This window comes from Athene cunicularia (genome assembly GCF_003259725.1).
Source record: "Athene cunicularia isolate RWA chromosome 2 unlocalized genomic scaffold, athCun1 chr2_part1, whole genome shotgun sequence".
Lineage (NCBI taxonomy): Eukaryota > Metazoa > Chordata > Aves > Strigiformes > Strigidae > Athene > Athene cunicularia.
Genome location: NW_020799095.1, coordinates 34,301,595 through 34,314,116, shown reverse-complemented (window position 1 = coordinate 34,314,116; position 12,522 = coordinate 34,301,595). Strand labels below are relative to the sequence as shown.

Sequence of the window (12,522 nt, the reverse complement as noted above, 5' to 3'; positions counted from 1 at the left end):
CTAAATACTCTGCCTCGTGTTCAAAAGCATGCCTGGTGCTGAGCTGCAGCCCGTGCACTGCCATTCCTTGCCTGTGCTTGTTGGAGCCCAACAACTTCATTGCTGTACAAGCAGGGTGGAGGAAATCGCCACCACTGGACTCCTGCTTGTCCCAGTGGGTTACGTGCTGTCTGAGCCTGTGGCTGGTTTTCTGGCAGGTGCTGTACCCCAGCACTGAAGGTGAGACACGGAGGTGCACCGAAGGCGGTGGTTGCTGGAAGACATGCATGTCACAGTGTAGCTGAAGCCATGAGTGGGTGTTGTGTTCACTCCCAAATTACGATTTCCACATTCACCACCACAAGCGGTAATTGCATGTCAAGGACAGCACTGCCCACTGCACACCCAGTGACTGGGCAGGGACCCTTCGTTATTTACGCAACTGCTGTTGGCGTCTAAATGCCAAATGGATACAGGCAACATGCTGCTGTAGCCCCATGCCCGAGGGGGGGTGTGAGAAGCAGAGCTGCTGCCCAGGGGTGCAGGGCCAAGGTTTGCTGTGGGACAGCTCTCGGGGAGTTACAGAGGATTAGGTATTAGCAAATTACTAGTTTTGAGTGTCAGACTAATGGGTTAAGAACAAAATCTATGTCCATCATTCAGCTTGAACTGGTATAACACTTGAGAAAGCAGAAAACACCCTTGGAAAGTGCATGGTCTGGGGTGTGCAGTGTGACAGAAGTTTTTAAAAGGTTCTTCCCACCTGTATGAGCTGCTCCCAGACCAGCCTTCAGAGCCACCACTTTTCTGTACGCCTGATGCTGAAGCTCCTGTGCCCTGTGCACACCTGGGGCCTCGCCCCCCTTGCCAGTGGAGGGGATGGCACTCGGCATGACCCTGCTGGAGCTAGACTGTGTGATGTGTTCATAAGCTATGAGTTAAGGCTAACATTCTTTAATTAATTACTCCCACTGCAAGGGATGCACCATCTGAGGCCTCCACCTTGAAATGACACTTTTATGAAACTTCCCTGTTTCACAAAGAGGAATAAAACAAGGAATAATTAAAAGTGGAAGGGGTGATACCTCAATTTAATCAGTCAAAAGTTCAGGTGCTTTTTTTTTTTTTTGCTAGTTTTCTAACCTAGAGTTTGAGCAATTAGCTTTTGTCCAGGTAATTTTGAAAGGCCCCATTTTAAAATTAATACTTATGTATTGTTTTAATCTGGGGAAAATAAAGTCAATTTTTCTCTTGATGGTTTAATGCTCTCAGGCAAACAGCTTAACAGCTAATTGAGACCATTATAAAAGTTATTAGTAACAAAATACAAATATATAAGCATGCAGCCCTTTATTTTTGTAAAGATCTTTGCTTATCATAGTTTTGTATATTACATTATGGTGTTATACAAATAAATTTATTTACAAAACCATGAGCTATGCCAGCTTCTTTTTTTTTTTTTTTCCTATTTGACTGATATCCATCTTTTTCAACCCTTCCATATATATTTTTAAGCATGCATAAAAATTAACTTTGGTGTGGTAAAACTACTCTATGTGCCCAGCCACATACAGTATTTATTTATTTATATATATTTATAGATATGTACAAAAGTTTGCCAGTATACAGAACAGTACAGAAGTGTACATTTTAAAATCCACAATGCAATACATTAATGGGCTACCAGGTCTCAGTAAAATAAAACTGAAGGAAAAAGGGTGGATTTAGCTAAGAAAAAAAAGTAATCAGCAACTACCTACATGTGTAAAAGAATTTATTTTTTTTTCCTTGGCTGACAAATTCTTAAATATAATCTGAATGGCAGTGCAATAGGTTGATTTGCCTCATACACACTAAGACCAGTCTTGTTCTGTTTCCTGTGTAGAGGTTTACTGTCCAGCATACTACTTTCAAATGTACATTACAATAGTATCAAAATGTTTTGGCAAAAAGATCTCGAAAGGAACCATGACATTTGTTGACAAAAATAGAAATCTGTAACAAAGCTAAATAACACCAAAATAAAAGAAAAATATTTTACTTTCAGTTTTACAGTTGTGTATAATCACACTTTAGTATATCTCTGTTCACTTCTAGTCCCCATAATGAAAAATAGCTTTATACAAAACAACTTACTAAATTTTTAACCATACATTTTCCCATGCTCAGTACACCGCTGTGCACACGCAGTCAAGTTCACTCACACACCGTCACACTTTTTTGTAAGAGGTGCTGCCTACAGGAAGAAAAGGCTCTTTCATCATCACAACAGCAACAGAGTTTTACAAAAAAGCTTCACTCTAATCTAGTGTAGTAATTCAGTATTTAGCACGTGATTAGTATTAAGCCTCCAGCAATACAGCAAAATGGTTACATTCCCTGGTTAAAATATTGGCTGCGGATTCTTTGAAAATTAACACAAAGCCTTGGTGAACTTGCACTCGTGCTGTGCTTAGCCTTTAGGATGGCTCCTTGGCTGTGGATGGGGTGGACTTGCTGGCATTTCCGTTCTGTGCCTTGTAGCTGGTGAAGCTAGGTGTGTGGATTGTCCTGATGCTCTTCATACCTTGGTTCAGTGAAGTGGGAGAGGTAGAGGAGGGGGGGGAGGTAGAGGAGGAAGGAGGGGGTGGTCGGCCGTTTTGAGTCTGTAGTGAGAACGAGAGATGGTGACCTTTCCCTGGGTAAGTGGGGCTCTGAAACTTGGAGGAGCCGTTAGAGACAGAGGGGATGAGGGAGGTAGAGTAAGTTATGCGACCTGTTTGAGGACTGAGAAGGTTAGAGGAAGGAATGGAGGTTTTAGTAGGTGGATTAAGAGGGTTAGAGCTGTCACCGCTAGAAGCAGGTGCTGAGCTGCTTTTCCCAGAAGTGGGAGAAAAGGCTGGGATCTTAGAAGCAGGTAGGGTAGGGGAAGTAGCCTTATAGTCCCCACCAGCTTTCTTAGCACTTCCATTAGCCTGCAAATAAAGATGGCAGGAGACAGTTTGTCAGAAAGCCAGTAACGTGATAAACCAACAGGACCTGGGAAAATAGCCCTACAGAGAATAAGAATTAACAGTTCGAGGCCTGAGCTAAGTCTTGCAGCCATGGACTGGACCTGGTAGAAAACCCGAAGTGCCCAACAAAGAGTGCATAGAAAGAGCCAACAAAGCTTTTGTGAGAAGGCGCGATCTATGGGTTATAGACCAGTTACTACATTGGCCATGCTTCTGGGTTATTAACGTGTGAATAGACATGTCTGGCGGAGAGTTAATGTGCACCTACTGCCATCTATTATACCAACAGGTTAGTGTCCAAGGCTTCCTGTAGACTCTCTGAACAGAAGCATTCCCAGCTCTCATAAGGAACCGCCGCATTTACCAAAGGGAAAGTAAACAGGTAGTTGACATCTTAAAATTACAGCCGAATACCAGAGTTAAAAATTAAAATGAAAAAAAAAAAAGCAAAGGGAAAAAAAAAAAAAAAAAAGCAGCAGGTGTTTTATTGCAGACATGCACGCACAAGCATGGTGAAAAGATCAGTAGATACTGTCATGCCCCCAGGATCCAGGTTGTCCAGTTAGACCTCACTCGAAGTCAGGCATCCGTTATTTGGTATAATCTCAGTCAGTTACTGGAGTTTTTAAACAAACAACATGAAATGTCCATCCAAACACCGGGTTTAGGGTAAAACTACCTGTCTGTATTGGCGCGGATCCTGCAGCTTGTGCTGTTTGCCTGCTTTCTCCATGCTTCCTTGTCTAGTTTTTGAAGCCATGGGGACCGGCATCCGGCTTGTCTGGGAGGCAGCACTGGAGCCCTGCGGAAACGAGCGGAGGGGCAGGGAGGGGAGACAAGGGGAGGGTGTGATCAGTACCCGTGTGCTTGAAGAGGAGACTGCACACCATGCACCAAAAAAAAAAAAGCCACAGTACTACATGCAGGGAAAGTTCAGGAGCTTCACACCACAGGTGTTAATTTCCAGAATCAAATGGAGAAAACTGCTCAGCTACTGATCAGCCTGGATTTCATGTCAGTGACGCTTGTCATTTCACACAGCAGATTATTTGACCCAGCTCCCCTGCATTTGCCCATCACCAATCAGCAGCAAAGATTAAAAAAAAAACCCCAACGGTCTATTAGCTGTTAGACACCTTGTGGGGAGCCCAAACAAGCCACCTGAAAGGAAGCAAACAAATCACAAGACCCTCTTGTTTAATGATGATTATTGCAGATTTTAGAAAGCAGCTGGAGGTTTGATTTCTCGGACTAAGGTACCTTACGTGAAGTGGCTGGGATTGACGGAGGGGGCTCTACGCCAGCAAGGCTCTCATCCAGCACTACAAGCTCTCGGGGTGGGGTCTCTGGTACTATCTGGCCAGAGAAGGGGACAGTGCTTCCCTCAGAGCTGTATGTGTTTTCAGGGATAGATTTTGGACTCATTTCACTGATGGTGTTTTCCAGCTGCTTTATAGTCTGCTCAAGGCTGTCTAGCGTTCGGTATGTACTCTGTCGAATTTCATCAGTCCTGGACAAGGACACTGTAGCTCCAGGGGGTCCCTCTTGCTTCCCAGAAGGACTTTTGTCACTGTCTTCAGGCTGAGACCCAGTGATTTCAAATCTCTTTGCTTCCTTGTGCTGCTTCAGGGTCCCATCTTCCTCCTCTTCTTCATAAACCACAACCTGCAAGGTCTTCTTCCCGGTCTTGGTTCCTGTCCGTATTGCCTGCGTCAGAGCAGCCAGCTGCTTTTTAGGAAATTTGAACTTAAATTTTTTCTTAGAATCCTGCCTGCTTCCAAACTGATCAGCAGAGTCTGACTTTGCTTCTGTGTTTAGCCCATAGATCTGACGGTATTTGTTAAAATTTGTCTTTATGCTTTCCTCCTCTGCAGGAGGTCTGGTTTCTGCAGAGTCAGAAGACGACTGGAGGTTAAATATGTACTGTTCATTGAGACCATGAGCTGCTGAAAACTCCTCTGTGATTGCTTTTCTTTCATTAACTACTGGTGGCTCTTCCTTCTGGTTCTCAGAGGTTTCATGTGTTTCATTTTCTTCCTCCTCCTCCTCCTCTTCTATCTTTTCATCTGTCATCATTTTCTCCAACTCCTCATCACACTCCTCAAAAATTGTAGAAAGCCGCTTATATGCTGACCTAATATCCATTGGTTCATCAAAAATTATGATGACAGGTTTTTTGTCAAGACACACCACTGGCTCTTCGCTGTCTGTATTTTCTGGGATATCCTTCTCCAACGCCATGTCCTTCCTTGCATCGATGTTCACTGTTTGTACATCTCCACCTTTCCGGCTGACTATATCATGAACTTCCCCGCTCGAGAGGACCTGGACAGCTGTTTTAGTAATCATGAAGGCGATGTTTTCCGTGGGTGAGTTGTCTTCAGTCGGAGAGCTAGCTGGAGAGTCTGTCTCTTCAATGCTGTTCACACTGTTACTTCTGGTCACCTTGGGTCTTAGCACAACCTGACTGTGGTTGACTGCAGAAGCTTCTTGCTCCTGCCCAGAAGGTTGAGGCCCTGTAGCCTCCTGCGTGTGCCTCATGAGAGGGGCAACGCTGCTGATGGGGACATGCTTGCCCGTGCTCTGCAAGGCTTCACCCTGCGGCAGGCCCTGGTGAGCATCTCGTGAAAGCCTGTAGTTTGGCTTTTGTTTTCCTGTTTCAACAGGTAAAAAATGGGATCCTAAAATATCTTGAGCCCCTCTTCGTTTGTCATCCTCTGGCAAAGTGACACCAGACAGGTTTGTGCTCATATTCTGAAGGTTTTTCTTAGAATAGTCTCTACCCTCTATGAGTTTATCATGACCATAAGGTTCCATATTTAAACCCTTGCTAAATGTAGGACTGTCATTCATTGCAAAGCCAATTTTACTGTCAGCTGTGCTGGATGAATCAGAACCCAATTCTTCTTCAGTTTTCCCTTCCCTCTTCTCTTTAGGATGGTCACTATCTGTGGGAGATCCTGTTGTAGCCCCATACACCTAAGGGGGAAAGTCGGATTACTTAGTTATTCAGGGCTGTTACCTTTACAGGACTTTTGTTTTTCCCCCAAATTAATCATCATATTCTCAGGGGAAGCGCAGACCTTGTGAACTCACCACTCTGTTTACTGCTGCAGAGGCATGTCTGAAGTTGTCAGCTGATTCCTGTCTGTCTTCGGGGCAAAATTCCAAATTCTGGCAGTACAGTGCATGATGTTACTGCTCTGTGCTATTCATGTGGCCAGCATGGATTGTTACCTAAGGCTCGTTTTAACAAGGCCTCCATAATACACAAAAGCACACTAATTACCTTATCTCCAACATAGTGCTACCTTGACCTGTTCCTTTTCCAGCTAAAAATAAAAAATCCCTAGTTTGCATAAGATTGAAGTTGAACAGATTCACAGTATCTGAATAAGTTCTGCTGGGACACATCAAAGGCAGCCTGGGGTGGAAGGGCTGACAGCAGGGTGCTATGGCTTGCTAGCTCATTGGAGAGCCAAAGGCGAGAGTTGGGCTAGTCTTGAAAGGAAGTTTTGTACCAGTAAATAAGCTGATACTTAGATTACAACATTTTGCTGCTTCTAATGTTGCTGACACCTAAGCAGCGCTGCTCCATCACAGTTAATACCATCACAGTCTCAGCATTTCTAAACCCTTGCTGCAGTTTAGAAGCACTCCTTGAAAATTACCGGTGGCACCCTGTAGTGCCTGTCAAAGTGCAGAATGAAACATTAAGCTACATTCATTTATAGAAGCAGCTCCAAACATCACACGGAGGTCATCCACTAGCTCAAAAGTAATATATTTCCAGCAAAGCAAATTTAAGGGGACTTTTCTTTATTTTCAAATGAGGTCACCTGGAGATGCTGTTTCATAATACCAGGCTTTTCTTTAGGGCTTGGTTTGTTAAGTGCTAGTGACAGCTTAGGATAAACACCAGTCATCAGGGTGGGAGAATGACCTGAAGAGATACTGTACCTATGAACGACCAAAAGAGAAATCTACAGCCAAAAGTCAGCTCACCAAGAAGGAAGTGAATCTGGCCTCGAGTGCCTGAAGGCAGTGAGCCAAAAGCATTACTGCTGACATTGCTTGAGGCTAGAAGCTGACTCCTAACACACCAGAAGGACAGATTATACTTATAGAGACATGCAGAAGATCAGTCAAGAGAGTCTCTCTCCCAGCTGAATGAGTGATGGTACAGAAATCCACAGGTCGGCTAGTGCATGCACTCCCCATGCATACAGAGGCTCACAAGGTACAGTTTCTACATCCTGTGTGGTATTTTCTTATATGCTGTCTGAGGATTTTACACAGAAAAACTTTATACACAATCAAAACACAGGAGCGAGAAAGTCAGCGACAGACCAGAGTCACAGTTTATCTCTACCGAGGCTTACTAGCAGTAACCAGGCTGTGCAGCTACTCCATGGATACCTTGACAGCCCTTGTATTTCGAAATAAGGAGGAGCCATCACGCAAACCAGCCACAACCAGCGAGGCATCAGTGGGAAGGCTGACACTGCCTGCACTTCGTGCTGAGAGATGGTATCAGAACAAAACACCAGGGCTTGTGATCACCTCAGGCCCAGACTTGCTGTGGTAAGTGCCTCCCACCCCCACTCTGTGTCAGAGCTCCCAGAATTCGGCCGGGCCATGTAATGGCACTTGCTGCCTGTGGATATGCTGTCTCAGTGACCGAGTTCCCATTTCTCTATATATTTTTAGCAAGTTCCACTTCTTGTTCCAAGCATCAGTGCAACATCTCGTGGTGTCATTGTACAATATATCTCATTTTAGGAACTGCTGCCTTTCTACTAACAACTAAAACCACAACAAATTTCATTTCATCTGAGAGTTTGTCATGACCATAAGGCTCCATATTTAAAGCCAATAAACACTCTGTCATGTCAGATGACAAAACCAGATCTAATTAACCTTAATTTCCTGGACTCAGTGTTATTCTGATAAATAGCAGTTTATGGCTATTACTTAACAGCACCTTTCAAAGAAACATTTGTGCTACAGGATGTTCAACGTCTTAAAGTGGTGACCCAGGTTTTCATGTAACAATACGATCTTCTCATTCTGACAGCAGTAGTAATGAGGATGAATACAGTTACATTCACACTTCTTTTTTTCTCTGTAACACTGTCATCCACTGCACAACAAAGCAATTTTCCCCTTTTACTCGTAGCTGTGAACTTGTACCCTCACCCAGCCAGGTGTTTGCAGCTTTAGGCCAGAACTGCTGTCTGGGAAGCTCCAAGCCAAGTCCTTGTGTGCAACCCCTGACCTGGCAGCAGTACCTTCTGCAGGAGTATGGATTTTGATGCTAATACTATATCAGATACCGTCATCTTGTCCTTCACAGCTGCAATATCCACTATGCAGATGCAGGTCACTGTGGTCAGGGCACCTGGGTTCTTCTCTGCCTCACTTTTCATTAAAAGAAGTTGAAGTTCAAGGGGAGCTATTAATGATGCTACATCACAGAAGGTATTACTGCTATTTCCAATTTGCATACAGACACAAAATACATGACAAAGTTCAAATGCTGTGCTGAAAAGCTGTGGGTTTTTTTCCCCACCATACCCCTTCCTTCATTGCAAACTGGCATTTGGCTGACACGTTGTCATGCCTGCATGACCCCCTAAACCCAGCAATGATTGAATTCATTACTCTTAAACTTAAAAAAGAGGTCTGCAAAGGCAGAAATATTTGTCCTTTTCTTCATCCTGAACACTGGCTACCCACTAAGACCAATCAACTCAAATGGCAACTCCAGTCCAGACACAGCAGTGAAATTCACCCCAACTTGGCTATAGTTCCAGATATGTGGTGCCTCTTCTAAGCCCCATGACAGATGAATGAATCTAGGGCATTAAGTAAGGGCAAATCTGGCCCACCCACCTTGACTCTGTCTTCCAATAAACTGAATGGGATTTCTGAATATCTACTAACTATTTCTGGGATCAACAAATGAAACAAAGTAAAGCAGAAATTCTCTAAAGTGGCTCTTGAGACTGAGAGAAACCACTAATTCTCCTTAAGGCAAGAAAAAGGCTTAGGAGAGATGCTTCACCATCCATTGCCAAAATAGAACCAGAAGGATGTTCTAAAGGTGTAGGAGCATCCCTTCAGCAGAAACTGATGGATCCTCTTTTAATTTTGATTTCATAGAATCATAAAACTTCATGCAACCACTGTATAATTTCTGATGAGACACATAATGTTCCATATGAGTGTTTCTGAGCCATACTGAGACAAAAGAAAGGAAATCACCAGGGCAGTGGTGGATGGGAGTTAGAGAGAACAGGACACAAGATTTAAGATTAGTTTTGAAGGAAAGAAGGTTATGCCAAGACCGGGTGGCGTGTTTACAAACGCCACTTGTTACCTTCTTTTCCTTGTGATGCATTAAAGTCCCAGGCCTTATGTCTTTAACATGTGTATCATTTCTGGACTGCTCAGCATGACTGTTTGAGTTTACATCCATAAAAGAGCACTTCTGGAAGGCCTAGGAAATAAATACTGCAGGTTATCAGGAGTCCAAGAGCTTTTACACAGAAATGTCTGGAGATGACCAATTACAAAGAGAGCATTTGTTCTTAGCATTCACAGCTCAACAATATTATCTACAAGGTCATGAGAGATTTTAGACTATCAGACTAAGAAATAGGGCATTCCACTCCAGTCTGCCAACATTGCCCTCTAACTCATCACGCTGACCTCAACATTCCCTGCAGGGAGATGAGCTTGATTTCTAATTTTACAGATGGGGACATGATGGCACACAGAGGTGCTGCAAACTATCCAAACTCAAATAAGAAGCCCATGAAAAATCTGGGTTTGCGAGAGTACCTCCTTCCTAGTGGCTGATAATCATGCAAGAGCTACATAAATCCACTTCTCCCCACACAAAGTCTTATCAAAACTTTAGATTTGAAGACATGTGCCTTTGCCACAGTCTTCACTAATGCTGCATATAGTGACAGTCTCAATGTGCTTGTGAAACACTGGCCTCCCACCATGTGTACCCCAGGGCATGGCCCAGACTTTTCAGCCCTTTATCTTGCTATCCTCTTTGCATTTCCTTTTGGTTTTTCTATCCAACTGGCTCCCAGATCTGGAAGAGCAGAACTATCCTGCAAGTGTGCATCACCATGATTTCAGCAGGCCTCTACTGGCTTGGTCTGCCTTCAGTGAGATGTACGGGCAAGACAGGAGTCAAACACACCATGACATGCAACGACATTATATTCTTATACCATGTAGTAGGGAAATTATTTAATTCCTGGCAACTCTCATGAAATTAATAGCCCTGATTACAGATTAGAACCAGGCCTGGTCTTTAAATATTTTATTCCTCATACATATTGCATATTTACGCAAAATCAGAAAAGTAACAATGAAAAAAAATCCAGTGAAAAAAATCAGGGTGTAAGTTTCTTCTGGTTTTCCATTACATCCTATTTGTATGTGTTTATAGACCAGAGTACCTTAGACAACATGGAACTATTAGAAAAAGTAGTCTCATTCCTCATAATACAGGATATGGGCTTTCCCCAGCTTACCCATTTGTGAAACCAGTGATGTGTTTTTGCATTAGGCATATCATCTATAAAGGAATCCTCAAAGTCCTTCAGACTTTAAGTGATGAAGAATCCACTACTATTTCCCTTGGTAATTTGTTTATTTCTCATCTTTGCTCCGAAATGTCTACAGCAGTGTCCAAATACAGTTTGTGCTACAGCAGCTGATTACTCTTATGCTTTTTTTCTGCTAGATTAAAAATGTACTTCCCATGAAAGTACCTCCACATTGTACTCGTCTATTCTGAACCTTCATATTCTTAACAGCCTTTTCAAATGCGGGACGCATGGATACTTAATCATGGATGCAGCAGCCCTGTGCTGATCTCACTGATCCTGTACACAGAGACAAAAACACTCCCTGTTTTCACATCTAGACCCAAGGCAAACACTAAGCTCCTGTCAACTTTGTTACTGTAACTGCTGTTTCTTTCCAAGATGTGCCATTGTGGTCTGGCCTATATTTTGTTGTTCTTCATGCGGCTTTTATTTTTCAGTCACTGTATTATAACCATTAAGTAATTGCTATCATCGCCCTGCTCTCACACTTTACTAGTTTAAATTCAGTCGATTTAAACAGTAAGTATTTTAAATGGATTTCCAGGCTGGTGATGAAAACACAGAGTGATGCTGGGCCTGTAGCTGATCCCCACGGGACATGACTATAAACACCTGCATCAAGAGCAGCACTTTCAGAACCAGACAGCACTTGATTGTTCTATGATAAAGGCTTTTTTGTATATTTTGTGGTGCCAGATTTTCATCCGAATGTTGTATGATGTTTGATCAAGTGACTTACAAAAATGTTTATAGGTGTACAATTCCACTTAAGCAGTCAAACCTGTTACCTGATCAAAGAGTGTTGTTTGCTATGACAGATCTGTGTTCCATTACACTCTGTCTACTAGTGTAACTGCTTACATCTGTCCTTTAGTTCTTCACTGATTGAATCACATACCTGATTCTCCATTATTCTGCCTGTGACTGGCACCAGACTAATGAGGCTGTAGCTCCTGGATCAAGCAGTTTGCCCTTTCTAAAACATGGTACTCTGTCAACCTTCTAAAATATACTTCTGCTTTGGTATTGGTTTAAAACGAGCATTGCTTGTCCCCAAATCTAGCATTTAAACACTCATTCCCTGTTGAGCTACTATGTCTATTTCTCCTCCTCAGCTCCCCTCAGTCTCTCTTTCCAGACCTTAACATCCACTTCATTGTCACCAGTTGCAAGGCAGCCAGGTTGCTTTCCTAGAGACAGGAGACATTGTGACAGTTTCACTGTTCCGAGCTCTCCTTTCCCACTAGCCATTAGCACACAAACAGGGGATAAGGGTAAACCACTGCTCTCGCTCCCTTCAAACCAGCTGTCTGAAGCACTGGTGGGGGAGCGCTGAGCAGAGAGGCAGGGTGCACATATCACACGTAACAGTTACTGCTAAATATACATGTCTCCTGTGCTGCAAATGCTCCCTGGGCAGCACTACACCCAGCTTTTGGCAGGTGGACAGCAGGGATCTTCTCATGTCATGACTGTGCTCTCAGACACCCCAACATCCTAAGTTATAGCCAGTTAAGCTGATTCACATTTCCCTTCCTTATGTGGGCATGGAAGGTGATGGGGGGTGCCCCTGGGAAGCTGGAGCTCACTGATGGTAGCTGGAATAGTTGGCTTTTACTGCAGCATCACCATCACTGAACTAAACCAGCCTATGTGCTATCAAGCGAACAACCAGCAAGAGAGCACTACTACTATGCCACTGGGAGAGTAATGTATCAGTTACACGGCAGGGAGCAGCAAATGTTTGGGTGTTCAAACACATCAGGAAATGCTGGACCATAGCACAGAACAAATGAGTGCAGTCTGTCAGGAGCAGACCCCATGTTCTCTGCTCACACCAATGTTAACATGAATGACAGGCTCCCAACACCTTGCCAGTCTGGTACTAAGTGAGAAATGCTAGGCCAGGGACA

The 12,522-nt window shown here is 43.5% G+C and overlaps 1 protein-coding gene across 14 annotated transcripts in view; it reads right to left on the bottom strand.

Moving 5' to 3' along the window:
• Nucleotides 1–1,365: 1,365 nt before the first annotated feature.
• The window catches only part of KIAA1217 (KIAA1217 ortholog), a 363,024-nt gene continuing 351,867 nt past the window's right edge, over nucleotides 1,366–12,522 (bottom strand). For 7 of the 14 annotated variants that reach the window (XM_026843357.1, XM_026843353.1, XM_026843354.1 and 4 more), the window contains 4 exons: nucleotides 9,355–9,474; nucleotides 4,233–5,951; nucleotides 3,652–3,774; nucleotides 1,366–2,933 (listed from right to left, as the gene is read on the bottom strand). In XM_026843357.1, coding sequence (XP_026699158.1) covers nucleotides 2,439–2,933; nucleotides 3,652–3,774; nucleotides 4,233–5,951; nucleotides 9,355–9,474 — 2,457 coding nt within the window. In that variant the 3' untranslated portion in view covers nucleotides 1,366–2,438. Of the gene's footprint in view, nucleotides 3,775–4,232; nucleotides 5,952–9,354; nucleotides 9,475–12,522 lie in introns of all 14 variants that reach the window. The other 7 variants (XM_026843358.1, XR_003397853.1, XR_003397852.1 and 4 more) reach the window with 7 other exon arrangements.